The sequence below is a fragment of the Hakea prostrata genome, chromosome 2 (genome assembly GCF_041222555.1).
Source record: "Hakea prostrata isolate BN-2017 chromosome 2, UWA_Hpros_2, whole genome shotgun sequence".
Taxonomy (NCBI): domain Eukaryota; kingdom Viridiplantae; phylum Streptophyta; class Magnoliopsida; order Proteales; family Proteaceae; genus Hakea; species Hakea prostrata.
This window is the reverse complement of record NC_142601.1, coordinates 11786716-11814577: the sequence shown is the minus strand read 5'-3', so window position 1 is coordinate 11814577 and position 27862 is coordinate 11786716. Positions and strand designations below refer to the sequence as shown.

The window sequence follows — 27862 nt, the reverse complement described above, 5'->3', positions numbered from 1 at the left end:
AATAAATCTAACCAGGATCACATAAATTGTTAAAAACATTATATTATTATAATAATACAAGATGATGAAACATACCTTATGTAGGATTCATTGAAAATTAAAATTAACAAAATCTTTTCTTTAGTCTCTCATGAAGAACAAACATCAAGTTGATTCTATGATCAACTTGATACTAAATATTTTCCTCTGTGCTCTTCCGTATTCACCAGCTCAATGGAACATCCTTTATGAACTAACACTTTATGTGTAAAGAATAATGTGATACATTAGGGTTTAGAGGAAAGACCTAACATCATTTATATTAGATAACTCATTAGATCGTCCATCAAAATCTAACGGTCTCTATTAGTCCACACTAGTCAGTCTATATAAGAGTTTTAATAATCATATACTATCCATATAAGGAAATCAAATCAAAGTTTAACATAATTAATGAAGTCCATCTTATGTGAAATATTTTATTATATTCTAACAATGTACCTAAGATTTTTCCTCAAAAAAGCAGGGAGGAGCAGCATTTTATGGGATCTAGGTGGACAATTTTTGGTGGCCAAAGTAGTAGCAGCTTGGGAATACTCACCTCAAGCTATGGAGATGGATGCGATTAGTGATGCGATTCAGCTTGCGATCTCTCTCAATATCATGCTCTCATTTTGTTTTCAGACTGCTTACCTGCGATTTTGTCCCTTCATGGCAAACCCAGTCTCTAGAGTGGCTCAGTTGTTACTCATTAGATCAGATTCTTAATCTTTATGGTTCGTTTCAGCTACTTCATTTTGGTTATGTTAATGGGTCTCTGAACTTTCAGGCTGACTTATTAGCAAAAGTTCCAAAAAGTTCTCTGTCCAGAGAATGGAGAGGAAAAAAAAAATGCTTGCAAGTTCTGTGATCTTTGTACACATAAAAACTGAAGAAACTCAAAACATGTCTATGGTTTCACTCCAATCAAAACTTGGTTTTGAAATCCTTATTGAGATTACAGATTCCATGACTTCCATTTATGATCTCCTCCCCTTGATTCAAACCCTTAATTTGATCACTACCAAACCGAGTGACTTGGGTTTGGATCATATTTACACTAATGATATGAACATCTTCCGTCACATCCAAGCTGATAAAGGACTCTTCTAGATTGAGACTTTGGAAGGATATATTAGTATTTGGTCTTCATTGATAACTACCAATGCACTCCAAAGGTTGGCAGGTAAGTTTTTTTTGAGCAAGACGTAATTGCTATAGTTTTTGATGAATTTATTGTTTACCCAAGCGAAAAAAGAAAAAACAAGAAGAAAATAAGTGAAACTCAAAGGCAACATATCTATCCAGTTGGTACCAAAAAATCATCGTCTATTTTTCGCGATAGCGCTATAGACGACGGACGTTCAATGGAAAAAAGAACATCGCTTATATTTTTTGCAACAATTATATTATTTTTTGTGACGCTTTCAAACCGTCACAAAAAATACAACTTTTGTTTGTGGTACATTTTTTTTTAGCTCGAGAACATCATCTTAATGTATATTCTAGTGCATTGAAAGTTATGTTCTACATTCATTTCATTTGTTTTGATCTACTATCTTATGATTAACTGCCAAATGAATATCGATATTTTGTAACAATTAAATTTCACCATGCTTTTTGTTTTGTTGCTTTGTAACTCATGTCAACATATTTATAGCATCAATAATTTTCTCTTTTTATTTGAATATTTCTTTGGATAACTCCCTTTTAGGTATGCTTTCTTAAGATTATATATTATAAACTTGTCATGTGTTTTTTTTGAACCAACTCTAAATACTTTCTTGTTATAAATTATTGTGTGTCACACATAATATCATATTGGAATATTTGTTATATTACAAACGAAATTTTATATCAATATTACCTCTACTATCTAATAAACAGAGTTAGTCTGCATCATTCAATTTAATTGACAATGCAAATCTACACAAAAAATTATAGATTCAAATATGTAGAGATATAGTTGTCATGAAATTTGAAACACCAAGCAAATTTGTCCGCCAAGTATGGAAGGAATTTGCTGCATTGTTTGGGGTTGAGGTGTACCGTTCCCGCTAGAGTTACTGAACTACGGAAATAGTGTATCCAAATGAGCAAGTTGATTGTGTTGGGAATGTATGGTTAAAGGGGCCGGTTATTTCTTTGTTTAATTATATGGGTGGAAACAAACGCTAGAAAAAATATGAAGGCTCCCATAGGCTGTCGTAGTGGTGTAAGAATTAGGTGTTTTTGGAAGATTTTGTTAGGTTAGTGCCACTGATGTTGTGGTGCCTGTGTTCCTAGTATTGAATGGACATCACATGAATTTCATTAAGTTTCAACCGCTCAAATTACCATATGCACATACAACCAATTTAAGTTTTAAAAAATCCCAATTTTTCTTTGAAACAAACCCAACTATATTAGTTGGACATTTTAGAGTAGATTATAGATAAAAAATTGCCAATGAAATTAACTGGTTACTACTTGAGGACTAGATAAAGTTAAATATATATATATATATATATATATATATATATATTATATATATTATTTTTATTATTATTATTTTTTTTGATAAGGAGATTTCATTAAGGCAGAGGCTGAAGCCAAGGCTGATGAACTCAGCCAAGGAGTGAAAAGTGGTCAAACCGTTGAGCCCGCAATCGATAGGGCCTTCCTTGCTAGGACATGAGCAATTACATTGCTACACCTACGAATTACATCAAGTCTACATTCTAGGAAGTAGGATTGAAGTTTTAGGATATCCACAATGATAGGATCAAGGCACAAAGGAACAACAACTAAAGGATGCTAGATAAGGCGAATGAGCTCAGCACAATCTGATTGGAGAAAACTGTTCGATCCAAGCATTCACTCAGCGAATCCAACATTGATGATCTTAAAGTCAGTGCTTCTCCCATCAAGGCATTCTCAAAAGTCTCCTTCTTGGATAATGCCTTAATAAGTAGTCCATGGGCGCTATATATTGCATAGCCCAAGCCCATGAGGTTTCAACCCATAATCAAAGAAGCATCAGTTTGAATACGGTGCCAGCCCATGGGCAGAGATGAGACTGGATTTCTATTTGGATCTGGGAGGCAGTGTATTGGAGATGAGATACCAGTAGCTTCTTTAGTATTCCAGAATTCTCCATGGAGCTTGACTGCCCTGTGGACAACCTCGATGGGAGATCTATTGATCATGAGATAAAGATAGTCATTTCTTGCTTTCCATATTTCCTAGAGGATAAAAAAGTAGAGGCTGAGGGAAATTATTGATTCTCGTTTCTCTCTTGGAAGAACATGACAGATCTCTTCGAGCCAATCTGCAAGTTGAAGCTGGTTCTGTATTGGTGGTTTGTAAGAGAAGGGACTTGCAAACCAGACCTTTTTAGCAAACTCACAATCAAGGAATATATGTCCTACAGTTTCTTCTAGGTTGCAGGCTCGATGACAATTTGGATGACCTATAATATGACGTTTTCGTCTATTGTCACCTGTTGGCAGACCTTCTGTACATGCTTTCCAGACAAGATTTTTTATTTTTGGCAACGTAGAAGCCTTCTAGATCAGATCCCATATTTTACTGGGGATGTTTTTCCAGCGTGGGTTACGAGAGGTAGAGGTCTGTTGCTACTCAACTACTAAACTTGTATTTGTGAGAGCATGATAAGAGGAGTGAACGGAGAAGATACCTTTCTTATCAGCCCCCGAGACTAGTTTGTCTTCACTGGGAAAGAGACCTAATTGAATGTGCCAAATCGCAGCTGCATCTAGAGGATGAAATAGTTAGTTGAGAATTTCTTGGTTTTAGCAGCGTGTATCTTCATCAATAAGATCTGCTACCCAATTTAAAGAACATCCAGTCGGTTTTGGATATTTGATTTAGCTCCTGGAATAGTTGGCAGGCAGCGATTTCCCATATCCTGATCATGTTGCCTTTCCCAACTTTCCATATCAGATTTTTTGTGAGAATTTCCTTGCCTGCTATAATGCTCCTCCATGCCCAGCTTGGGGTGTGTCCTAACTTTGCATCAAGCATACTTTGATTTGGGAAGTAAATGCTTCGTATGAAAGTAGCCCAGAGTGTATCTGGTTCATTCCACAATCTGTAGGCAACTTTTGTAAGGAGTGCTGAATTCTATCTCTATGTATCCCTGAGGCTGAGTCCACCCTTTTCTTTTGAGGAGCATAATATTTTCCAGCTAATCCAATGTGTCTTATATTTTCCATCAAATTCACCCCAAAAGAAATGTGTTGACTTTTTTTTCATATCATCGTGGATAATCTTTGAGATTTTAAGTGGGCGCTTGCAAATTGGGGAAGAGCCGGATCACTGATTTTAATAGAACTTCCTTTCCTGACTGTGACAAGAGTTTCAGTTTCCAGCTTTCAAATTTTCGATTCACCCTCTCTTTCACAAAACCAAAAGTATTTAACTTTGAAGTGCCAACCTCTGGTGGCAAACCCAAATACTTTGTAGGTTCTTTGGTGTATGAGATTTTCAGGATTCGTGAGAACCACCTTTTAAATATGATGGGGGTTATTGGGGCTGAAAACCAAACTTGATTTATCTATATTGATGTCCTGTCCACTTCCTTTGCAATAATCCTGAAGTGTGGATTTAAAATTGTGGATTGCTCTCAAGTTTAGTTTTGAATAAAGTAGCGTGTCATCAGCAAACAGGAGGTGAGATATGGTGGGAGCTTTGTTCTTGACTAAGATACCTTTAATTCCTCCATGCCAGCTTGCTCTTCTTTTGCTATGAGAGCACTGAATCCCCATGCACATAGGATGAATAAAGCAAGAGACATCGGATCACCTTGTCAGATCCCCTTAGTTGGGGTGATAAAACTAGTGATATTTCCATTTATGAGTAGTTTGTAAGAGACAGAAGATACACAACTCATAATAAGGAAGATCCAAGAGAGGTTGAAACCCAATCTTACCAGCATAGCTCGAAGGTATGGCCACTCCACCCGATCATAGGCCTTTTTCATGTCCAACTTGAGTCCCAAAAATTTTTTCTTTCTTTTTTTTCTTTTTTTGATATAGTGAAACAGCTCATGTGCCATGAAAATATTGTTTGAAATCTGTCTTGAGGGAATGAATGCAGACGGAAAGGGGCGACAATGTCCTGGAAGAAATTCTTGTAATCTTTGAGCAATAGTCTTTGAGATGACCTTTGAGGCAACTCCTCCTAAGTTGATGGGGCGGAATTGAGCTATGGATTCTAGGCAAGGCACCTTTGGAATGAGACAAATGTATGAGACATTCATTTTGGGATCCATTACACCTATAGAGAAACACTCAAGCACAAAATTAGTTAAAAGTTGGCTTGTGGAGTCCCAGAGCTTTTGGAAAAAGATAGGAGGAAAGCCATCAGGACCAGGGGCTTTGAGAGGGCTCATTGCAAATAGGGCTGATTTAATTTCTTCAAGGGATGGTGGTTGGCACAATTTGGAATTCATCTCCGGTGTGACTATGGGTTGGGTGGCTAAGATAATTTTTTCCATGGCAGAGAGATCCACAGGTTCTAATGTAAAGGCTTCTGGTAAAGTGGGAAATCGAGTGGCTTTAATTTTCGGAATATTTGTAGTCCAATTCTCCATCAGCCTTTTTAATTTTTAGAATTTTGTTAAACTGTCGCCTCTGCAAAGTTGTAGCATGAAAGAAAGACGTATTCCTATCCCCTTCTTGAAGCCATGCTATCCTTGATTTATGGAGCCATAATTGCTCTTCCTTAGTGAGTTCATCCTACAACAAAGCTGAGAAATGATTTATTTTGTGTTGTGAGTGCAGTGACTGAGGTAATCTCTAAGCTTGATCTAACTTTGCAGTAAGATTCTTGATATTGTCTTGTATCTTCCCAAAGGTAGTTTTATTCCATTTGCAGAATACAACTTGTGTTTTTTGCATTTTTTTCTCGATTTGAGTAGTTGCTGATCCTTGCTGAGATTGGTCCCAAATCTCTGTTGTCATTGCTTTTGTCACAGGGTGACTTAGCCATGCATATTCAAAGCGAAAAGGTCTCTTTCCGTTGGTAATACCCCTAGCGAAATCCAATAATATTGTAGAATGATCAGAACCGAATTGAGGCTGAACAAACACAGTAGCTGCAGGGTATAAGAGATGCCATGGAAAAGTGCTTAATGCTCGATCAAGCCTTATCCGAATGGAGGCTATTCCTTTTCTTTTATTTGTTCAGGTAAAAGGTGTACCTTTGAATCCTAAATCCAGGAAGCCACAAGTATTTAGCATCAACTTAAATCGATCACAATTAGTTGAGATTTTGCTGGACCCTCCCATCTTTTCTCTCCAACACAGGTGTGCGTTGAAATCTCCTATGCATATCCAAGGTTGTGATTGATTTACAACAGTTTGTTCGAGTAGCTCGCATGTGATGTGTCTTTTGGCTTTAAGAGGATCACAATAGATAAAAGATGCAAAGAAAGCAGGCTCATTTAAAATTGAAATTGCTGTATCAATTACTCTGTTTGAGGCTGATAAAACTGTGACTTTGAGGTGTGATTTCCAGAAGATTAAGATGCCTCCTGCTGTTTGTGTAGGTGGTACATGGAAAGAAGAAGAGAATTGTTGTGTAATTTTCAAATGCTGCATGTACTGGCTGGGCTTGCGGGTTTCCATAAGAAACAACAGATTAGGTTTGTCTGAATTTAGCAGTTTCTTTAGAAAGCTCCGAGTAGCAGGGCTGCCCATTCCTTGCACATTCCAACTTAGTATTTTCGTTGGTGCCCGTGGATTGTCGGGTGCACAACCACGGGCGTGTCCATTAAAAAATGTTGATGTTCAGCATCATGGTCCATAGAGGTGGATGGGGAGGAGGAAAGATGATGCAGAAACAGGGGTTGAATATGAATGTGAAGGTTGTGAGGATGAAGGTGATGAAACAGTAGGTGGAGGTGGGTCGATGGCCATAGAATGTATGGGCTCTTTGGCAGAACGGGCCCTTTTATTTTTTGGCTTTTTAGTTGGGTCAGGGGTTTGAATATGGGCTTGGTGTATGGTGGGCTACACTTGTACCATCTCAGGTGGGTATTGTATTGGTATGTGTGGGTGGGTATCTTTCTGGGCCTGGGCTCCTTGAAGATAATATGAATTTGATTAAGGGGTTTGGGTATGTGAATCATGAGGGCCCCATTGTTGAATGGGTAATGGTTGTGGTCTTGTAGCAAGTGAGAAGCCAAAAAATTGAGGTAAGAGGAAAGTCATCTGTTGCTGCCAGAGAGCTAAGGGGGGCATGAGAGTGTGTAGGTAGGCTAGCTGATGTGGGTCCAGATATGGTGCCATGGGTCGATTGGGGTAACCCTAAGGATGTGTATCTACATTTGGGCTGTACTGCGGTAGAGAGAGGGGAGATGGTGTAGTTGTCTATTGTGGTGGTTAGTAGTGGAAAGGCATGTGAAAAGGATGTGCATGTAGCAAGGAGCGTTGGGTATCAGGAGTGGGAGAGGAAGGTGGGATTTGGGAGGGGACCAGTTGATAACTGTTGGTTGCAGACGACGTGTTACCAGGGTCAGTATTCAGAGTGGCAGAGTGTGTTGTGGGTTGGGTTACAGGAGTCGTACCTAGTAGTTTTTGGTTTTGGCAGCGAGTTCCTTCACCCAGGTCTGTGGTTTGAATGGTTTTTTGTGTGGCTTCCAGTAGTCTTGCGGGCGGTGGAATACCTTTGATTTGCTTTCCAAAGTGTATTAGTTGAAATTCATCACAAAATTCATGTTTTGTGCAACCATGTCTCAATTGGTTTTCAACTTGCACCTCAAATAGGATATGACATCGAGTGTTTTCATGGCCAAGCATGCCACAATAATCACAATACAAGGGAAGCCTCTCATGTTTAATCTTCACGACAGATGTCTCCCCATTCTTTCTTTGCACATTCAGAGAAAATCGAAGTTGGTGATGGATATTTATAGTGGTTCAGACACGCAGATATCTTAGTTGCTCCCCAAACTGCAAACCCGAAATTAGCATTGCTTTCAGAGGAGAACCTAGCATGTGTGCTAACTTTAAAGCAATGTTGGGTTTAGCAATGCGGAATTTCATGAAATTGTATCCATATATCACACTGGTCAAAACTCCATTTCTGCTCTGCATTCCAGCATTCTAGAAGTACCAAATTACTTGCAACCGACCACGGACTCTCATTCAAAACATTTTTAAGGTCGAGCTCATGTTCAAACTGAAAGAGGAAAATAGAGTCAGAGTATGGAATTACCTCAACCCCAGCCACTATATTCCACGCTTTAATCAATCCATCGGTAATGGCCTGAGTTCGGAAGCGTTTGCCTTCCAATATTTTTTCAGCGAGGGTGGTGCCTGGCGAGAAATTTGGCCGTTTGTCTTCCTCGTCTTCTAAAATAAGGGTATTCTGATTTGCACTTGTAAAAGGCGATGGTTCCTTTGAGGATGAAGGAAATAGGAAACTAGAAAACGAGTATACCTAGAAAACCAGTAAGCACCAGGAAGGGAAAACAATATAGTTGCAAGGCAGCACGAAAAAGATCTCAAGGAGTATGGCGGTAAGGAGACGAAATCAGAGAAAACAGGCACTTTGAGACGAGAGGAGAAAAACACTCTCTAATGAGAGCAGAAACACTCAGACGAGAGGAAAAGGGTGAAAAGGAAGAAATTCTTTCTTGATATGAATTGATCAAGTTAAATATTGATGGTAGTTGAATTGGTAATCCATGAAGAGCACGTGCATGGGGTACTTTTCGTACTTGATCGGATGCACAATTGGTGGGCTCTTTTTTTTAGGATGTAAGACGAATTCAAAAGTAGAATTTGAGCCCCTCATAATTGGATTACATCATGCTTTAGGGATGGGTTGTCCAAAAGCTATGGGTGGACGTGGAGTGCGATTTTGGAGCAGTGGTAGGTATGATAAAAATTAATGACTTCGCATGGTATATAGAGAGATGAAGAGGTGTGTCAACATTGATCCCTTTTGTCAGAGATGTGGAGATCAGGTTGGTTGGGTTTGAGGAGCATATGCTTCTTAAGTGCCCATTTGCAAGAGTTGCATGGCACACTTCTTCACTCTTTGCTAACCTTTCTAATAGCCCAGATATATCATTGGTTGAATGGGTTTATAGATGGATTACATTGATGCAGGAGGATAAGAAGATGGGTAAAGAGGTCTTTTTGTTAGAGTGCTTATATTTGTTAGTATATATGGAAGGCAAGGAATGAGTCAAAGACTGTCTAAAAAGCATATAGATCCTATTGCCGTAGCACAACTTGCATTAGTGGCCTTTCAAGAATTTTGGGCAGCTAATCCGCCTATTGCTAAAGTAGTTCAACAACATTCTATATATTGATGATCATGCTTAGTGGATTCCTCCTCATGAGGGTTGGGTTTCCTTGTGTTATGAATCTTGTGATGTAACATTTCACAGGGGTGATGGTAATTTTTCCACGGGGCATCAGGTATGTTATGAAAGGTTGTAGATCTGAAGTTTTGGGGGCTTTCTCAGATTCAATTTTCTTTCTACTATATTGCAAGGAGAGGCTCTTGCTATTAGAAGTGGTTTGCTTCAAGCACTTGTTGATATGCATGAGAGGATGGCTTTGCCACTTTGGAATCTGATAACCAAACACTTGTTAAATCCATTCTAGATCCTGGCTTTTTAGTTCTATTGGAGGTTAGGCCGATTATTGAAGACATTAGACATCTTCAATCCTGCCACATCTTTAATCCTGCCTGGTAGGCAGCCGTTTCTCCTTCGTTTCTAGTCGAGTCAACACTTTTGCTAATAGCCTTGATTGTAAAGCCCGGTCATCGGAGTGTGTGACTTAGTGGCCTAATGATTATTCCTGAGTCTTGAAATGTGACACAAGAACTCCTTGGATCCTTTACACTCAAATGAATAAATTTCTTTTGACCCAAAAAAATAAAAATCCTACATTTGGTTAGTAACCCTTGAGAGCATCAGTTTTGAGAATGATATGTAGAATATTGCTAAAACTATTTGGTTACTTGATTGGTCACGTGATTCTTTCTCCACTAAAAGGGTTCTCCATTAAAAGGATATCTAATATGTGTTTATACCTATTTAGAATAATTTATATATAAAAAAGGCAAATTGCAATGGCACCCCAAAATGGAGGCCTTAAAACATTGACACCCCACTTTATGTTTAAAAGGCACGTAGATCCCAAAATTAGATTTTCATTAGATATATTTGCCAAATTTATCACTAAAAACAGTTAAATCACTATTTATTTTCAAAAATATCCCTATAATAAATAGTGTCTATAAGGTTTTCAGTGATAAATTAGACAAATATATCCAATAAAAATCCAATTTTGGGGTCTCTGCGCTTTTTAAACATAAAGTGGGATGTCCATGCTTTAAGGCCTCTATTTTGGGGGTGTCAGTGCAATTTACTCTAAAAAAAACTATCTCAATATATCTTAATCTGATTGAATCCGTCTGAGTATAATAAGATGCAAGTATAATGTTGCCACCATTAGATCCATATCCCATCTGTCTACCCCATTACATAATAAGCCCATCTATATTGGGCTTTAACATATAAGTCGACCGGCAGTTACTACGGCCGGACCGGACAATCCTCTTAAGTTCGTACTTGGGAGTTGGGAGAGCCCGGCAACACATCGAGATTTGGAGATACAAAAGAAGGGCGCGCTGAGTGAGGATCCGTTCGATCAGGTTGAGGTCAATTGTAAACCCAATGAAAAGAAGCCACGTTGCAGGTTGCACCGCATAACCTCTCGTATCTTGACATTTTAAACTGCCAAAATTCCAGGATTTTGGCGGGTCGTTTTTCTGCTCTTCAAAGCTTCCTTTTTAAGTTTATTGCCCTTGCACGCAGGAGGAAATTGATGGAGATGAAGATCGCGAAAGGCATGGAAGCCCCTCTCGATTTCGAGCTGGAGGATTCTCTTCTCAGTTCACCTGCTCCCGCCAGAAGGAGGTTCATACAACCCTGTTTCTCTCCTTTTTTCATAATAAGCATCATAAATTAGGGCTTTTGATTTTCTTTTCAGTTGTTGTTCTGGAAATTAATTTTCTGAATTCTAGGTTTTGTTATCGAGTTTTCTTGTACAAAAGTTGACCTTTTGATACTTCTGTATCCATTATGCAACATCTACTGTTTTTGAATTACTTGACTAGAACTCTTAACGACCTCAGTTGCCGGAGGGATTTGTTCCAAAACACTACGTGGTTCCGTTTGATTTGAAAATAAAGCTCCAATGCCCTCCGCCCGGCTATTTGAATTACTATATCACTCGTCTTATTTGGTCCTCTATGTTTAATTTATTGCGTTTTAGCTAATTTTTAGTTTTCGTATTTTTTTCTTTACCCCAAAAAAAATCATATTTTTGCCTGGTGCGGTGGGATTTTGCAGGGGCAAGGGTGTGGATTTGGACGATCTTCTTAATGACTTCTTCAAGGAGAAAAAGAAACGCACTGAACGGGAGTTTAAACGGAAAAAACCTCGCAAATGCTATAAATCTGACGAGGATGAAGAAACTGTGCACTTATCTAAGCTTGTTAACCAGTGTCAACAGAAAGTGAGATGATTTTACTCATCTAAGGTTGATTTATTTCAATTTTTCTATCTTCTGTTTGTTGCAGTTAGTATAAATGCTGACTAGAACTTTTTTCGCAGATGCGGGCGATTGGCGATGAAGATGAGATACCTTTGTGGGGTCTACATGTCTTTGGAACTCAGGTTTCTGTTATATAACCCTCCACCCCCCCTTCCCCTTCAAATATTCAAGAGAAGCTTGACATTACTCCCTTCATGATTACACAACGTAAAATCTGTAGTTTAAAAATTATCATAAGAGATAATGGCTAAGTTAGCTACAATCTATTGCAGAAGACTCACCAGGTGCCACTTGGTTGCCTTGAGCTCCAGAGTTGCAAACTTTTACAGTCCTTGGTGAACAGTGAACACAATTTGCTGCTGGGTTTGACTGCTGAGAAAGGTACTTTAGTTTCCTCAATAGTCACCTCTTCTTAGATGAGAAATTGTAGAAAAATTTTATGATCGATTTGGTACTGCAATTTCTTCAAAAAATGGGGGCATACTCATTGAATGAGGCTCCCACCACTGCAAGGTCTGGGAAAGGTCTTAATGTACACAACCGTACCCCTGATTTTCTTTGCAAACTTGAACTCTTGGCCTTTTGGTCACAGTGAAACGACCTTACTGTTGCAGCAAGACCTGCCTCAGTTTCTTACCTGTCTTCTTTCCTGACAAACTCCAACTATGATGCTATATTTCTTTGGCAACCAGTTGTTTTAGTTGATGGCTTTTCAATTCAACCATGCAGCAATGGTTTCTGTCTGTGTAATTACAGATCTATAAAAAAAGCTGCCGTGATACTGTCTTTACTAGCTCACAGTGTATCCTTAAATGAGATTCTGGGGAGCTAGGTCACAAGAAAAGCATAGAAAACAATTGCAAGTCCTTGCTTCTTTGTGTAGGATTGCCATTGTCAAAATTCAGAATGTAGAATTGAAATATGTAGTGGGAAAGAACGAATTACCAGCCTGCAGAAGAAGAGAAGAAGGCAAAGAAAGAGAGAAGAGACAGACATTTGCTTTTATAACATGTTCTAGTATCTGATTCTTAGTAGGAAACCACTAAGAGCCAAAGACGGGTTGTGTTTTACAACTTAAAGAAAATAATGGAAAGACATGATCCCACATATACTGAAACTCTACTACTAGAACACACACACACACACACACATTAACCATGATAATGGGTTCTTCCTATCTTGTTTTCTCTCTACAAAATACATAGAGCATATAAAAAGAATAGTTCCACAGGAAAATATTGCAACTGAAGCATTTTTTTAATCCAAATTTAAAACTAAATGCCAAATACAATATCTTAAGTTCTTATGTCTTGATGAGAAAGTCTATGGCCTATTTTCTCATACCTCAGGTGCAAGCCTTGAAGAAGCATTTCCCCTTAGCATTCCTTAAGTTGAGTTTGCATTGCATGTCTTTTTCAACACTTTTTCTTTCTTGTGTTTCCTTATTTTCTCTTTCATTAACTTTTTGATTTGGGTGAGTTGTAGGTGGTTGGTCCAATAATCTTTCTTCACTTCTCATCCACTCCCCCATGGCTTATTTTTTCCCCCTGTACATCTTTGAATTTTATCATGCCTTGGCATTCATAATCTACTTAGAAAATGCTGTTTGCTCTGCATGAAAAACTGCCTAGTGCCTAGTGACCTTTAATGAACTGCAACCATAAAATGCTTTCTGCATTTATATACCTTTCTTTATAGATAGGTATTTGGTTCTTGTAGTGAACATATTTATTGTGGTTATTATAAGCACCTAATATCTATCATATTACACTATCTGTAAATTCTTGCAGGAGAACCCTTTTTTGAGGGATTATTGATAAATGGATGGCTCTCAGAGCTGGTTTTTAGTTGTGGACATGTGGAAGATCACCTAGCGATTTGGACCTTTAATCTGAGTGTGTACTCTTATTCCTTTCTTTGATTTTATTACTGAGTTATCTGGCATTTCATCTTCTCATTATCTTTTGGTTTTGCAGTGTTATATTCTCCAAAGGAAGAAGTGAGGGCATCTGCATGTGAGTTCTGGTGTGCTATCCTTCGATCGAGAGATGAGGTAATTTGAATATTTTTGTTAGAAAGTCATCTGTTAATAGAAAAAGCGCAAAAGTTCTCATGCACAATTATGCGCATGCACAATTTGTATTCATTGCAGTCAGATTGGGTAACATAGAAAACCCTTTGCCTCCTTATTTGATGCAAAATTCATTCTTATTATACTTATGCAGGCTGAGCAACTTTTGATTACATAGACTGGTTTCAATGTCATTATTTTCTGAGGTCAACTCTTTTGTAGTCAATTCATTCTTATTATGCTTAACAGGCTCAGCAACCATCACTTACAATAGACTGGTTTCCTAGTTCTGTGGATCTAAAGAAATCTCTCGAATTCTATGGCTATCTATTGGATTCCTCATCTGTTCTTTCCTGTCTTCCAGAAGTGGTCCATGCTGGTCAGTTTCTTCACCTATAATGGCCTATGTGTAAGGCAGATCATTTGCATGTGTTTATACCAACTCTTCCATGAACAAATTTACTAGCAGTGTAGAGGACATTTCACTGGCAATTTCATAATTTTGTTTCTGGGTTTATGAAGTTATTTTCTTGAACTGAATGGTATAATGGTATTTTGATTTTTGAAATCACATGCTTTTTTCCTTTTCTCTGGTATGTATTATTAGCTGCATTTTTATTAGACATATCACATATGGTGTGTGAACATCAACGTTGGTGTCTGATTTAGATGCATATTAGAAATGCTGGACACTGCGTCTACCAAAATTCAGAAACAGGGACATGCTTTGAACTGCATCTCCCAATTTCACGAGTTGTCTTCGGGGGTTATGGAGTTATTTTCTCTAACTAAAATAGTTTAATATTATTTTGATTTTTGAAGTCACATGAGTTCTTTCTTTTTCTCTGATATTTGTGATTTAGCTGGGTTCTATGAAATATATAGCATGTGAACATCAGGAACAATGTCTAATTTAGATGCAGACATGAAATGTTGGACACTTCATCCCCTCAAATCCAGAAACAAGACATGCTTTGTCCAAACAACTGTCTAGTTGTGTCCACATAACTGTGTTAATCACAAGGCAACATATAACTTATGACCAGAAGGAGGCACCTGAAATCCAGTCTGGTCATCACCATGTGCAGTATATACTTTTTGAAATTGTTTGAAAATTTAATTATGTTTGAATAACTTGGAGCAACAAAATGAGGAAAAGAGTAGGGCTGCAATAGGGCCGGGCTGGGTCGGGCTTTTGCAATCCCAAGCCCATCCTTATATATTCTAATCCAGGCCAATTCCTGCCCTGAGCCAATTCCTCCCCTGACCCTAATTCAAGGCCAAGGATTATTGTCCCTGACCCTAAGCCCTACAGGGCCAAGCCAAGCCCATTCCCATCTTAATTGGCCCTGTCCCTAACCTTGACTGTCCCTATACTTGGCCCTGTCCCTAGCCCTGACCCTAGCCTTGATTGACCCTATACTTGGCGTTGACCTTGATTGGCCCTATCCTTGTCCCTGTTCTTAATTCATTGAGATCAAGCATCAAGGACAAAATTAGGGCCAAAATTAGGGATGGGTTGGGACAAGCCCGGCAGACCAAAGAGTAATCCTAGGCCCGCCCTTGGCCCTAGTTAGGGCCAGAATATTTTGGCCCTAACCCGCCCTCAAGGCCAAAATCTTGAGCCCAAGCCCTATTAGGGCTTAGGGCTGGTCAAGGCCAAACTTGCACCCCTAGAAAAGAGTCTTCATATGTTGGGCCACTAGTTGGGCATGTGGGTTATCAAGAGAATCAAACCCTATCCAATCATAGCATTCCCACTTGGCAGAAAGAAGCATCATGCAGACCTGTTTGTATTTGTCTCCTCCCTCCTCACAAATCTACTCTAGAAAGAATGATTACCTTGAATCTATTGTACTGCAAGTATCATAGCTTCACCTGCTGATTTAAAGTAATCCTGTCATCAGATTCTGATTGTAGAGGACCACCTCAGAATATTAGATGTTGGATTAAATTTCTCACTGCCTGTTGTGGTGTGAGGTATGTTGCAAGAACTAATCTGTTGAAACAAGTTTTTAATCTTTTTTTTTTTTGGCGCAGCATCTTAAATGCAGTTTACCTATTTGTTTTGTTGGATTTTACTTTTCTTATTATTATTTCCATTTATGCAGAGTTACATGGTCCATCTTTACAACTTCGGAAGCTGAAGAATTTCTTGGTGTCATTATTTCCCTTTTTCTGGACCGTCAACTTCAAGGTCTGTATTCACTTCTGTGTGAATGCTTGGTGTCAATTGTCAGTTACTTTGAAGACCGAGAGTGGAACATTAGCTGTGAAGAAGTTGCAAAGTCTCTTGCTTTCAGGTTCTTGGTTGCAACTTGCTGAACTTTTAAGTGTTTTTTGAGAATTTGGATGGGAATCTTGCTACTAAAGATGGCCCAATTTTATTATTATAAGGGTCTGTCTGATCTTTCAAAAGAGATCTGATATGCACCCTTTTGCATAGAATTTTAGAAATTTGTTTCACTGAACCAATTAAATGAGTATAGGTGAATAGTTTTAATTGGATAACTGATCACAGAAAAATTGCTGATACAAAGAACAAAGAAGTCCTGAAGCTGTCATGCTTAGGGAGTGGCAAGATTCAATTATAACTACAAATGATTAATCTTAAGAGAACATCATGGTTATAGAGGTTATATCTGCTTTTAACTTTCCTGTAGGTTCTTTTGTCAAGGAATTGTTATAATTATACACTTCATCATTTAACTGATGAGTTGGAAAGGTATTAATGCACTTAAAAATGTTCAGATGGGTCAATTTGACTTTTTTCTTCTTTCTTTTCTTTTCTTTTCTTCTTCTTTCTTCTTCTTTCTTTTTTTTTTTTTTTTTTTTTTTTTTTGTTGGGGGGGGGGGTTGTGGGAGCCTATGAGCCTAATTTATTAGCCCAGAAGGTGGGGATAATGCTAGTACATGGGTTAGTAGTTAAATTTAGTATTTCACTGTTCTGAGTTAGATTAGGAAACTTAATAGTTGGGTAGAGTTATGTTTTTATTTTGTTTACACCATTGCTTCTTTTACAGTGGTACAATGGTTAGGAGCATTTTAGTATGTCAATACATTCATATATGTAATGCATCCCCCATCACCTAAAAATGATTTGATTTAATAAGATTAATCTTGCTGCTGAGCTACATATATGGGGTTGCTATCCTAGTATTGATCTCTTTTCTTTGTTCTTCCCCACGAATATCTTCTATCATCTGAGCTTCTGTTCAAGAACATCTTTGAAAATAGTAAGTTGAATTAAACCCAACCCCAAATCTCTCTTCTTGTAATCCTCTAGATCCCCATCCCCTACAACTATATGTTCTTTTGTACCCCAATCAACTACCCCAAAATTTTGAAATCCTAACTTCTTGAATTGAGATCCTAGAAGACTGTCCCCTAGTTGATCCTATTCAATCTAGGGCTATATCAGGTGGACCTTCATTGTGGCTGCACCTAAATTATGAGCTTATCACAATCTCACTCATCCATTTTTCGCAATGCCTTGCTTTTGCACCGTCATGAGCACTGATAGGGGGCTCAGGGTTCTGCTTGATCCTTGTTCCATAAGGAGGGGACATACCACCTGAAATAAATGAATACGCTGAATACATTTGCCTCGTGGCAACAAATCTACAAACTATTGTTTGCCAGTTGCACATTAATTTGTCCTCTCTGTGATGATGTGGGATGATGGTTTTTGCTGTAGGCATGTTTCAGTGCAAATCCCTCGCTCTTCGGCAAAATTATCAAGGTTAAAAGTATTTTTCCAGAGGAAGTTTTCCCTTTGACAAGATTGCTACCACAAGGACTTTAGAACTGAGGAGAACATGAAGTAGCCATCTGTAAATTTCTGTTTGCAAGTTTAGCGAGTTGGAAGTCTGACACTGACAAAGCTAATCCTTAGAACACAGACTGAGCAAAATGTTGAGTCATCAAACGAAGAAATGAAGGTGATTATTAAAGTGGAAGAACGTATCATTTTGAATGAGCTGCCAAAGAAAAATCTGGTTTTCAAACACAAGTTTGATTTGGATTGTTAAGGCAATGCAGAGACAATATAATGTCGTTCTAGATTAGGAGACCACCTAGAAGCTAATATTCAGGATTTGGGATGAATTGGTGAGTCCAGTTAGGTTTAAAAAGGGTTTAGCCTCCAGATAAAACAGGTTCAGGTTTGAGTTTTGTTTTGATTCATATATGTTTGCACTGTGCTACAGCCTTGCGAACGAATTTTATGAATGCGAATTGGCTTTTGCCATTTGGTTCTGTGAGAGGCTTTTCTGTTGTGGTGATTCCAGGAGGCTTTTGTGGCTATTCAAGTAGTAATCCTTAGTTTGTAATCAGATTTGTTTTTTACTCTTTTTTTTTTGTTTTATTTTTTTATTTTCCTTCTGGTATTAGAGTTCTCTTAAATTCTGATTGTTCCTTTATTCTGTGATTCTGAGTTTTCTAAACCCTACTCTTTAGGTGGTTATAAATTCCCACTAACGGCTATCTTTGTCCTTAAAAGTTGGCTCTAAACTTTCTACATCTATGATTTACAGTGTTTGGTTTTATCCTCTAACAAATTCACCCAGATGTGCATATTTATGGATTAGATTTCATCCCCCCTCCCCCAACCAAAAAAAAAAAAAAAAAACTTTTGTGGGTCTATATTCTATAGAGATGAATTCAGATGGTGGACAGAGTGGATCAATGATTAATCTTGCAAGTTGTTGACAAACTACTTGCGTCATGGTTGCATGCTCCATCGAGACCTAATCTATGCAAAGTATTTTCTTAGTGTGTTTGGACATCAACCATATTGGAGTTGAAAACAATAATATGCTAAATCATGGTAGAAGACATTCACCTTGTATCTGTTAGATACTTACCTTGAGATAGAAGACTTTAATTCCATAGTGAAAGATATCAGTTGAATTCCATTGATGCACTGGCTGGTACTGAATATTAAACTTCAAGACCTTTTGAATAATTCTATAGAATATTCAAGTCATCAAAATTTTGTTTTGGCATATATGGTAGTTCCTGTTTAGGTTCTTAGCATTGTGTTTTTGTAACAATTACAGATTGCCAAAGGACTTGAACTGCTTGAGAGTTGTGGAATGCATCTCAAGGGTGGACACTCGTACTAAGCAGCTTAGAAGTGAAGTTGCCTTTCAAATTCTCATTAATTGCCTTGATGAAAAGGTAACTTATTCCATACTATACTCCCCTTCTGCCTCCGAAGGAGAGTACCCAGTGCACAAGGCTCCTACCACAGTTTTCCCCATGTCTCCAAACCCAGGGACACTTGGTTCAATGGAGCAAAGAAAATTTCAGTTCTTATTAACCTTTTTCCCTCAACATTTTCCTTCTCTTTCATTGATCAACTTTTAACATTTTTATGCTTCAATTGATATTCTCACCCATTGCTTTTATGCACACGTGCAAAGCGAAGATCTTTTTATTTTTATATCTGGTTAAAATCATCTCTTTCTCCATTTTTTTTTGGGGGCAGGGGGTTTTGAGTTAGTGGGGAACCAATCTTACATAATGCCTTGTCAATTTTCTTTTTTTGTGATGCACATGGAGAAAAGCAACTTCATTTTGTTGCTACATAAGTCTTGATACATTGCTTTCATTTCTGGTTGATTTTCAACTCACTTTTGTCTTATTTCTGTCTGACAGATTACAGATGCAGACGAAATCCTTGCATGGTTTATGTCAATTGATATGAGAGATAAAGCATGTGATTATTTCAAGGTTTATATTCACTTAGCTTTGGCAGAGAATTGGCTATTCTCCAACACACTAGTTGCAGAGAAACCCATCATTCGAGAAATGTGGGGTGCGTTTCTTCGGAATTGCTCCTGCCACATCACAAACAGAGAATTGAGTTCCTACGCATCAAAGGTGCAACATAATCAGCTTCCATTTTCTTTGTTTAGATAGTGGGTTTCAGACTATAAAACTTATCCTATTATGCAGGTCCGCAATAAAGCTTCTTATATTCTGCAAAGCACCATCAATTGAAAGGGGGACTGTGATTAAGGTATTTAATGCTTATATGCCATCGTTAGAACCCTGCCATTCTTTCTTTTCTGACTGCATTCAGTGCAATGCTGCTAGCTCTGCTTTTCAATTTACAGCCTAACTGGAATCCTAAATTTTAGGCCACAAATTGTTGATTACAAATTTCAGCTGCTCCTGAATTGACCAGTCTGTACTTTACTATTATTATTTTTTTTCATTTTTAGGTGAATAAAATATACTTTTCTTTTTTTGGGAAATAAAACATACTTTAATTACAAACAGAGAATGGCAGACATGGTTTTGAAAATTCATTTCATTTAAATTTCTAAGCAAAAAAGCTACTGCTGGAACCTATAGACATACTTGTATCTAAACATTGAAGTAATCTCTGCCCAGTAGCCACTCCAAAACTAAATTCTTGTAATAATTGAAAATTTTAAAGCTGTGCAAGCTTGAGATTGATAGGCAACTGGCGACTTATTGGATTGTAGCTTTTGGGTGAAAGGTGGAGTAATTTATTAGCAATAAATATTCAAAAATGCATGTAGCTGTCATATGGCATTAAACAAAATCAGAATGGAAATTTCCTTTTTGAAAGAGCCAATGTGTATTCTGGGGATGGGTAACCTATGTTGAAATATGTCATGTGCCTGTAACTCCTTCGGTAAATGCTAATCCAGCAGCCAAGTCGTCCAATCTGATAATTTGTAAGGTACAAACCACATACTTGCACCCAATCTACAGGTGACAAGCTGATTCTGGAAATGGTGCATGTTCAAATGGGACTCTGGTGATTGTACTTCTGAAACAGCAATCCAGCATATGGTACATACAATCAAAGATAATTTTTTATGGAATATCTGCTGCTGGAAGTACCATAATCTCCAAATGCCCCAATAGTGGGGTGCTTAAGTTAAAGATTCTGAACAGAATAGCTTAGCTGGTGCATCCTTTTAGTAGCCAGAAGCTAGCTTAAGAAGTATAAAAGCTGAAGCTTGTAAACCTTGGTCAAACATGCTGTAAGCCTTCATAATAATTTGGAAGCAATGCCCTTCATTGGATGATTTGGTCATCTGTCTGATGCAGTCTTTGGGGCTGCATGCAACAAAATAGTCTGGCTGTGCATTTGGGAGGGTATCCTGGAATCACAATAACAAATTAACAGCAACTAGCGCATTTTTTCATTGATATTTGTCCACGACACCCTGACAAATCTTGTGCTAACCAATTTTTCAGGGGAAGTTTGAATATTAACTTGGTTCCATGTTTACTGCAGGGAGTTCCAGCTGAAGATTTTGAGACCCACAACGTTTGTTATTGGATATAATCTCGTGATTTACGCAAGAAAGGTTGTCAGGTGGCTGAAGCCTCTCAAATCACCTGGATGAGACTAGCTAGCTGTTTGAGGCTCCTTCATGGTTCCAATTTTAGCTGGATGTGTCTTCTGTAATTATATTTAGGTCCTGGGTGATTTTTTTTTGGTAAGAGGGCCCAGGGTTGTCTTGCCATGCAAAATAGCATTTGCATTCAGAATCCCCACTAATTCTTGTAGTATAAAGGTAGAAATACAACTTATAACACTATTACTCTTCCTGCTTGTGTATACAATTTTTTCGCCTCAGATAAAGTGAACAGAGTTACTTCATTAACAAAGTGCAGTACTAATATAATGGAATGGCTGGAAGCAAAGATGAAAACTGGACCTCAGATATATCAGGAGCTTGGATAAAAAATCAGCTGGCTGATTGCATTCTTTGTTTGTACTTCTAAGGGAGAATCAAGCAGAGAACTGAAGCTTCATAATGCAAGAGTGCTCTGGGTAACCAGGGAGTCAATTTTCTGTTCTTTTTTTTTTGGGGGGGGGGGGGGGGGGGGGGGGCAGGGGGGCTGTGGGGGGAGAAAAAAAGGGACCCACAGTGTACCTTCTTGTTTCTATGCTCATAAAGTGTGGGGGCGCACCATCAGGAGAGGTGATCTGGACTTGATTAACCTTGCCACGTAGTGAGATGATTGGGCTATTGAATTCTTGAGGTTCAAGCTACCCATCATGTGCCATCAGAGAATAACATGAAGGGAACAAAGGGAATGAGTGATTTCTGGCCAACCGAAAGGTACCCATTAGAGAAAGAATATAAAGTTACCCATCTCCGTGCTTAATAAAAGAAGATTTTCTTTTTAGATTGAACTTGTGTCAAGCATTCAACCATGTGGATTGAAAATTTTTCTTTTTTCATGGATAAAAATCCTTTACTCAATGGTACACTACCTATCATTGCCCTTGATGCACTTAGCCAGGCATGAACAACAGTGATTTCTAAGTAACCGAAGATTAAGCCACACAAACAATAGAAACAAAAAATTGAATAGTTTCAAAATATCCTTGCAAATCCAAGAGCCTATTAATTCTCTCACATTCACTGAATGACTGCCCCATTGCAGGTGATAACTCTCATTCTTAGGGTTCTTAACAAAATATAGTTCTAAATCATTCCATAAGATTACAGACACTAAAAATTGATGAAATAGTCTCCAGGCCAGGCCAGGCTTTAACAAACCGTCCAAATTATAACATGTGACCACCCTTGTCATTTGCTCTGTGTAGTCCTTTAACAGTCTCTGACCCTTTGATTTGTGAAAGAAAAAGCAAGGCCTAGGCCCAGGCCCATCTCAAAAGGGCCCATGCAGGCCTTGTCTGTCGTAAGACAACATTACACTCTTGGTTTTGCTATATGGATCAGTCAGGTTCGGATAGAAACATGAAGTTCAAAATCAGGCTCGGTACTTAGCTTCGGGAAGCCGTTAGACTATTCGAACTTCTTCTCTCTGCATTTTCTCTTTTGCCTTTGAAGAAGAATCCTCCTTTGCTTCAAAACTTCTCCTCTTTCGCCCACCCAATCTTTTTCTCTCCCCTCGTCTCCCTCTCCCTCTCCCTGAACAGGAGAAAGTGAAAGACAACTAAAGAGACACGATTATCGAGAGGTAGATTGATCTGATTTATTCTTCTTTGTCTTCCTCCATGGAAGGGTTTTTCGTTCTTGATTCTGAAGACTCTGGAGTTTCAGGTAATCTTTTCTTCCCTCTCTTTCTCTTCTTCATTAGATATTTTCGCGCTTCATTTTGAGCTTTCTTCCTTTAGCTCCAGTTTTGTCGATTCCCGACGTTGTAGTCTTACCCTCTACCATACACTAGCTCTGTCAACCAGATGGGTTTTCGAGTAAATCTCGTCTTTCTACTACCCATTAACTATCTAATTTCAATTGATTAACCATTTCGAGGATATTCTGACTGTCGCATGTAGGAAATTTCATTTTTCTTATTCTAGGGTTTGTTTGAAGAGCTCCATTTATCAATTATCCCTTGTTTAGGGTTTTGCTAGAGTCACTTGGTGAGTTCGCGATCTTGGTTTCAGGTACTATGGGACGAGAAACAATGGCCAAAAGATCTTCTTTAGGAAATGTTGTGATGAAGAGGCTCTCTGATATAACCAACTCACAACATAGACCCAAGTCCCCTTTCCAAAAGGAAAAAACTGGACCTGTTCCATTCACCGTTAAAGAACAGATCGAGAAGATCTTGAAGGTATTCTACTTACGCTCTACTGTCCCATAATTCCTATTCTCTTTCAGCCCAACTCTTGTGGTTCGTTTTTGCTTATTGGAAATTTCTCATACTTAACACGTGAACCAGGAAAACATGGGGTTGTTGAGGCTTCTGGAAGAGAAGAAGTATCCTGTTTCATGATTCATTCATTCGCGTTCACCTTTTTCTCTTCTAATTGTTTCTGGCCTTCATGTTATGTTTTTATTGAGCCTCCTTAACCTTAGCCGGTAGCAAAATCATTGATATGAGTGGAGCTGAGTTGCAGAGATTGCGAATGAACTTACAGAAGCTGCAGCAACAGAATTGGCACCTTGCTCAAACCAATAGTCAGATGTTAGCAGTATGTATTGCTTTTCCTATTGTCTGTAATCAATCATGTCCCTCTCTCATTATTTGCATCTTTACCTTGATTTTTGGATTTCTTATTTTACAATGCACCGAAAAGGAAAAAACCCACTATGAAAACCTTTTCCGGATAAACAAGCATCATCATCAGACTAGCTTCCCCCAATATTAGGTTTGCAGATGTGAATTCTTCTGGCATACAATAATTATTTAAGCTTTGGCAATTTTGTGGCTGAAAAACCAGAAATGAAATTGTTTTAGGGTTATTTGCCACATTCTTGAAAAGGCATTTACATTTTCGTGGTTTTACATTTGGTGATCTTACAGGAAAATGTTTAGGTGATCAGTTTACATTTTCGTGGTTTTCAGCCTTAAGACCAGTTTGTTACCCTAAATATAAAAAAAATCATGTTTTCAGGCAATTTCTGCATTTTTTTTTTAACTAAGAAGGCCCCTTTTTTGGGTAGTGAGAGGGCTGAAGTTTGATAAATTTGCATACTTCAGTCCACAACCTGAGATCTGTTCTCTCAAATCATTTATTCATCTGGAATTTTCCATTAAGAGCTTGGTTGTTGGTTTTAGAACATTTATTGATAATATTTCTCCTGTTATGCAGGAACTGAACTTGAATAGAGACAAGGTAAAATTTAACTAATAGCTTATTCCCAAAAGATGAAGTCATTTTGTTTATAGCAATTCTCCAAAGCTGTATTGGTAGTTATTCAAAAAAAATATTTAGTTCATTCCTTTGTTTACAGAGAAAAGTAATACATCATGAACTTGCATGTAAAGTAGCCCTGCTTACAGCCCAGAACCTAGAACTGCAGGTGAGGTTTCCCAGTGTCTTTTTTTTATATGCTTTGAGGAGAAACATTGACATTAAATGACTTGAAAATAAATCCTTATTTTTATAGGAGAAAGAGAAAAGGAGAACTTCTCAAGATGCTTGCATCAAGGTATTTTCTGCTGCATATTATTAGACCATGTCTCTCTGCTCAACTTTTTAATATTTACACCGTTTTATGGTGTCACTCCAGGAGGGTACAACTAAATGTGAGAAACCAACAGGGGACTCATCACAAACTAATCTTGACAATAGGACTTCTTGTAATCCAAATAGGAGGCGCCAATCAAGGAGTCAATGTAACTGCCGGAACTTGGCCTTTTCACTGCTTTGAAGTCTTCATCTTGTGGATTTTTTCTGTATCTTATGACATAATTGCTGTATGTCTTGTAGCTCTTGGATCTGCGACTGCTGCTCAACAAGGATCACAGAAAGAGAAGGCTGATAACAAAAGGTTTGTTTTTTATCATGAATTTTTTGTTATTTTGTTTCATCAACTGAGTAACATGTCTGTACTTTTGAAACAGGCTTTGTTTAAGAAGGCAATCTGCTAGGTTCAAATCTGAACAGCCAGAACGTAGCGAAGACTTTTTTGAGATAGATGACACCAAATTTCCAATCTGTCCACTGGTTGATGATCAAATGCATGAAGACAATGGTTCCAGTTCACCGGAATCATCATGCGGAAAAGAAGAAAAAGAAGGAAAAAGTGCACAGAAGTCTGAAACTCAACCATCCCGGAGATCATCCATAGGCAGGCCTTTGCGCAAGGCCAGTGAGAAGGTACAGTCTTACAAGGAGAGGCCCCTTAATGTGAAACTACGAAGACCTGAGTGAGTGGAAACAACACAACCTACCATTGTTCTAGTTGGCATCTTGTTCTGCCCTATAGTTCTTGTCTAATCTTCTATGTGAAAGAAATATGATATTATTCAGTACAAGCTATACACTGTTTTTACTTCATCATCTGCTGATGCTGAACAAAAGAATACTAGTAATGAACTTAATTGGACATCTTTTGAATTCATCAGCAGTGAGCATTGTTCCAATTAAACAATGAATGCTAAATGTTTGCCTTTCACATACCTGGTCACAGGTTATCACACTTCGCCAAAAGAAAATTTTCAATTAGGTTCCATTATTCTCTACTATTGAGTTGAAAATTCACTTTGTCAACTGTGTGCATGGTATGTGTGATTAAAAGTTTGAAAATGGTTTGATCAATGAGTTCAGAAACAGTACTGAAGAAATATACCAGGAAAGGGGTGGGCTATACAAGAAAGTGGGAAATGATACAGAGGGAACTTGTGGTAGTTAATATTCCACTTACTGACTTTATCCTTTCAACTGGGGTGTCACAGCTTCCTTCAGTTCACAATGAGAGTGATCAGTGCTTTACATTCCTTGAATCAGCAATCCATCTGGACTTATTAATATTTTGATGGGAAAAAGAACCCTACATGATCTTTCCCCTGCACCTTGACACAAGCATGTGAAATTACCCCCATCCTCCAGCAATCAAATATCCCACCCATTTTGAAATTGCTGCACACAAACAACCTCATTGAAACCCTACATTTGATAAGGATTACTAATCAGAGCAATGTTTTACCCTGTTTTATATGTTGTTTTTCTTGTTTCAAATTCAATTAAATTTGTTTCTATATGTTATAGATATAGAATCTCCATTACTTGGCAATGAGCTAGAAGAGTGGCAAAATGGGGACATCTTGCAAAGGCAGATCCACATTTTATTTGGTTATAATTTCATATATATGATGGTTGAGGTATGATGTATTTGTATTTATTTTACTAAAAAGATGTGTAGACTGATTCTAGTTGAAGCTAACACAGTTTAAGCAGAGGCTTGAAATGACCCAAGGAGAAATGGTTAAGAAAGGTATGGATAATTTAGGCCTTGCTTCTAATGTGGTTGATGAATATCTGTTATACATGTGGCCAACCCATATGGTGCGGGTCAGTTAATGGCCTTGAATCTAGGTCCATTTGATTGTAGTTTTAAGACAAAATACCTTGATATATGAAAGATTCACTGTCTCAAGTTATACCTATTCATATGGGTTGTCATAAACTCATTCATACATTCACAGGAGAAGCCATGGTCGTGGATGCAGAATCTTCAAGGGGAAGATTGTATCCTAACCATCATCTTGGCCATCTGTTTTCAGAACACAACTCCTTGTGGAGACCCACTTGAAGGAGCACCTCCACATAAATAAGTAGAGAGGTAGTGAAGGTGATGATCCTATCCTGGAAGGCCAACAGAGATGCATGAAACTATTAACAGAATTTTGAGTGCCTTATTTGTCTACTCATCATGTAAAATTGCAAATGTATACCATGGAAGATGTTTCCTAGTTGTGGGATGAATTTGTATCTGCCTCAGTTTAATGAGGCACAGTACCTACCCTCTTGGAATAATTGATAACAAAACATGAAATCCAAGATGAAAGAGTAGATATCAGACTAAATTACTGTCCAAGTGAAGATTGAATAATAGAAAGCGTAAGAAGGTTGAGAAGGTCAGGGAAAATTGAAATCCAATGTTGATTTGGTTGATTCCAATAAACATGAAAAGTTCAAGAAGAACCTTCACATAAACAATTACAAAAGCTCCAAGAAAAGAGAGAACATGTCAGGAGACATGATTTACATGGGAAATTTTCAAACCTTTAAAGTTGGCAATGGACAAATCACCTTGAAGTTTACCTCTGAAATTAGAATCCTTTTGTTTTGAAGGATGTTTTGCATGTATTAATTATGTATTAGAATCTTGTATCAAGATTCAAGACCCTAAAACTAGCTTTGGGTTATCATTTGCCATGAACAAAGTTGTAATCACAAAAGATTATAATAAGAAGAGATATTTGAATAATGGTTTGTTTGTAATATGTATCTCAGAAATGAATAATTAAGATTGATTAGTGAATCTTTTCTTTATTTAGTTGACAATTTTGATTATGACATGGTGGTAGTAGGTTAGATTATTGTATTAGTTGTACATTAAAAAAACCATAGAGCCACCCCAATTCCTCCATAAGAGTCCTACTTTTTTTGAGATAAAGTCTATAAAGAAGCCATTTTCAATCAACCAAGAGATAAGGTGACACACTACATAGTGAATCCAATATTTTTTTTGTTGAAACTGATACCAATAAGGTTATTCAGCATATTAATTCCTCCACTTGTCTTGAGTTTGCTTTTAATGTGACATTTTTCAAATTTTTTTTCACCTAAAAAATGCATTTGAAATTGGTTGTACTTAAATTGGAAAACAAGTAGCTTGTATTGTATTAGAGTATAAATAGAAAAATAGTATAAGAGAGTTACAATCGTAGGCATATTCTCCCATCATTCACAACAATTTCG

The 27862-nt window shown here is 37.8% G+C and overlaps 2 protein-coding genes across 2 annotated transcripts; both read left to right on the top strand.

The window, feature by feature from the left end:
* The first annotated feature begins 10665 nt into the window (after positions 1-10665).
* Positions 10666-21314, top strand: LOC149023746 (actin protein 2/3 complex subunit-like protein). Its single transcript, XM_089144244.1, has 14 exons — positions 10666-10745; positions 10865-10966; positions 11402-11567; positions 11666-11728; positions 11879-11987; positions 13397-13501; positions 13583-13659; positions 13927-14056; positions 15585-15657; positions 15789-15980; positions 18738-18858; positions 19339-19563; positions 19639-19702; positions 20960-21314. Exons 2-13 carry the CDS (start codon positions 10875-10877, stop codon positions 19681-19683), a joined length of 1398 nt encoding a protein of 465 aa, XP_089000370.1. The 5' UTR covers positions 10666-10745; positions 10865-10874; the 3' UTR covers positions 19684-19702; positions 20960-21314.
* Positions 21315-22481: 1167 nt separating this feature from the next.
* LOC149023745 (uncharacterized) lies at positions 22482-26401 on the top strand. The gene is made up of 10 exons (XM_089144243.1): positions 22482-22745; positions 23093-23262; positions 23371-23408; positions 23515-23623; positions 24245-24268; positions 24387-24455; positions 24543-24584; positions 24666-24771; positions 24866-24926; positions 25000-26401. Exons 1-10 carry the CDS (start codon positions 22700-22702, stop codon positions 25307-25309), a joined length of 975 nt encoding a protein of 324 aa, XP_089000369.1. The 5' UTR covers positions 22482-22699; the 3' UTR covers positions 25310-26401.
* The last annotated feature ends 1461 nt before the right edge of the window (positions 26402-27862 follow it).

What these genes read in the sequence shown, in the direction of transcription:
- LOC149023746 (XM_089144244.1), top strand. Translation starts at nt 10,875, where the DNA reads ATGGAGATGAAGATCGCGAAAGGCATGGAAGCCCCTCTCGATTTCGAG. An exon ending in TTAACCAGTGTCAACAGAAA is followed by an intron (nt 11,568 to 11,665) that starts GTGAGATGATTT and finishes CTTTTTTCGCAG; the next exon opens with ATGCGGGCGATTGGCGATGA. An exon ending in GCAAAGTCTCTTGCTTTCAG is followed by an intron (nt 15,981 to 18,737) that starts GTTCTTGGTTGC and finishes TAACAATTACAG; the next exon opens with ATTGCCAAAGGACTTGAACT.
- LOC149023745 (XM_089144243.1), top strand. Translation starts at nt 22,700, where the DNA reads ATGGAAGGGTTTTTCGTTCTTGATTCTGAAGACTCTGGAGTTTCAG. An exon ending in AGATCGAGAAGATCTTGAAG is followed by an intron (nt 23,263 to 23,370) that starts GTATTCTACTTA and finishes CACGTGAACCAG; the next exon opens with GAAAACATGGGGTTGTTGAG. An exon ending in TGAACTTGAATAGAGACAAG is followed by an intron (nt 24,269 to 24,386) that starts GTAAAATTTAAC and finishes CTTTGTTTACAG; the next exon opens with AGAAAAGTAATACATCATGA.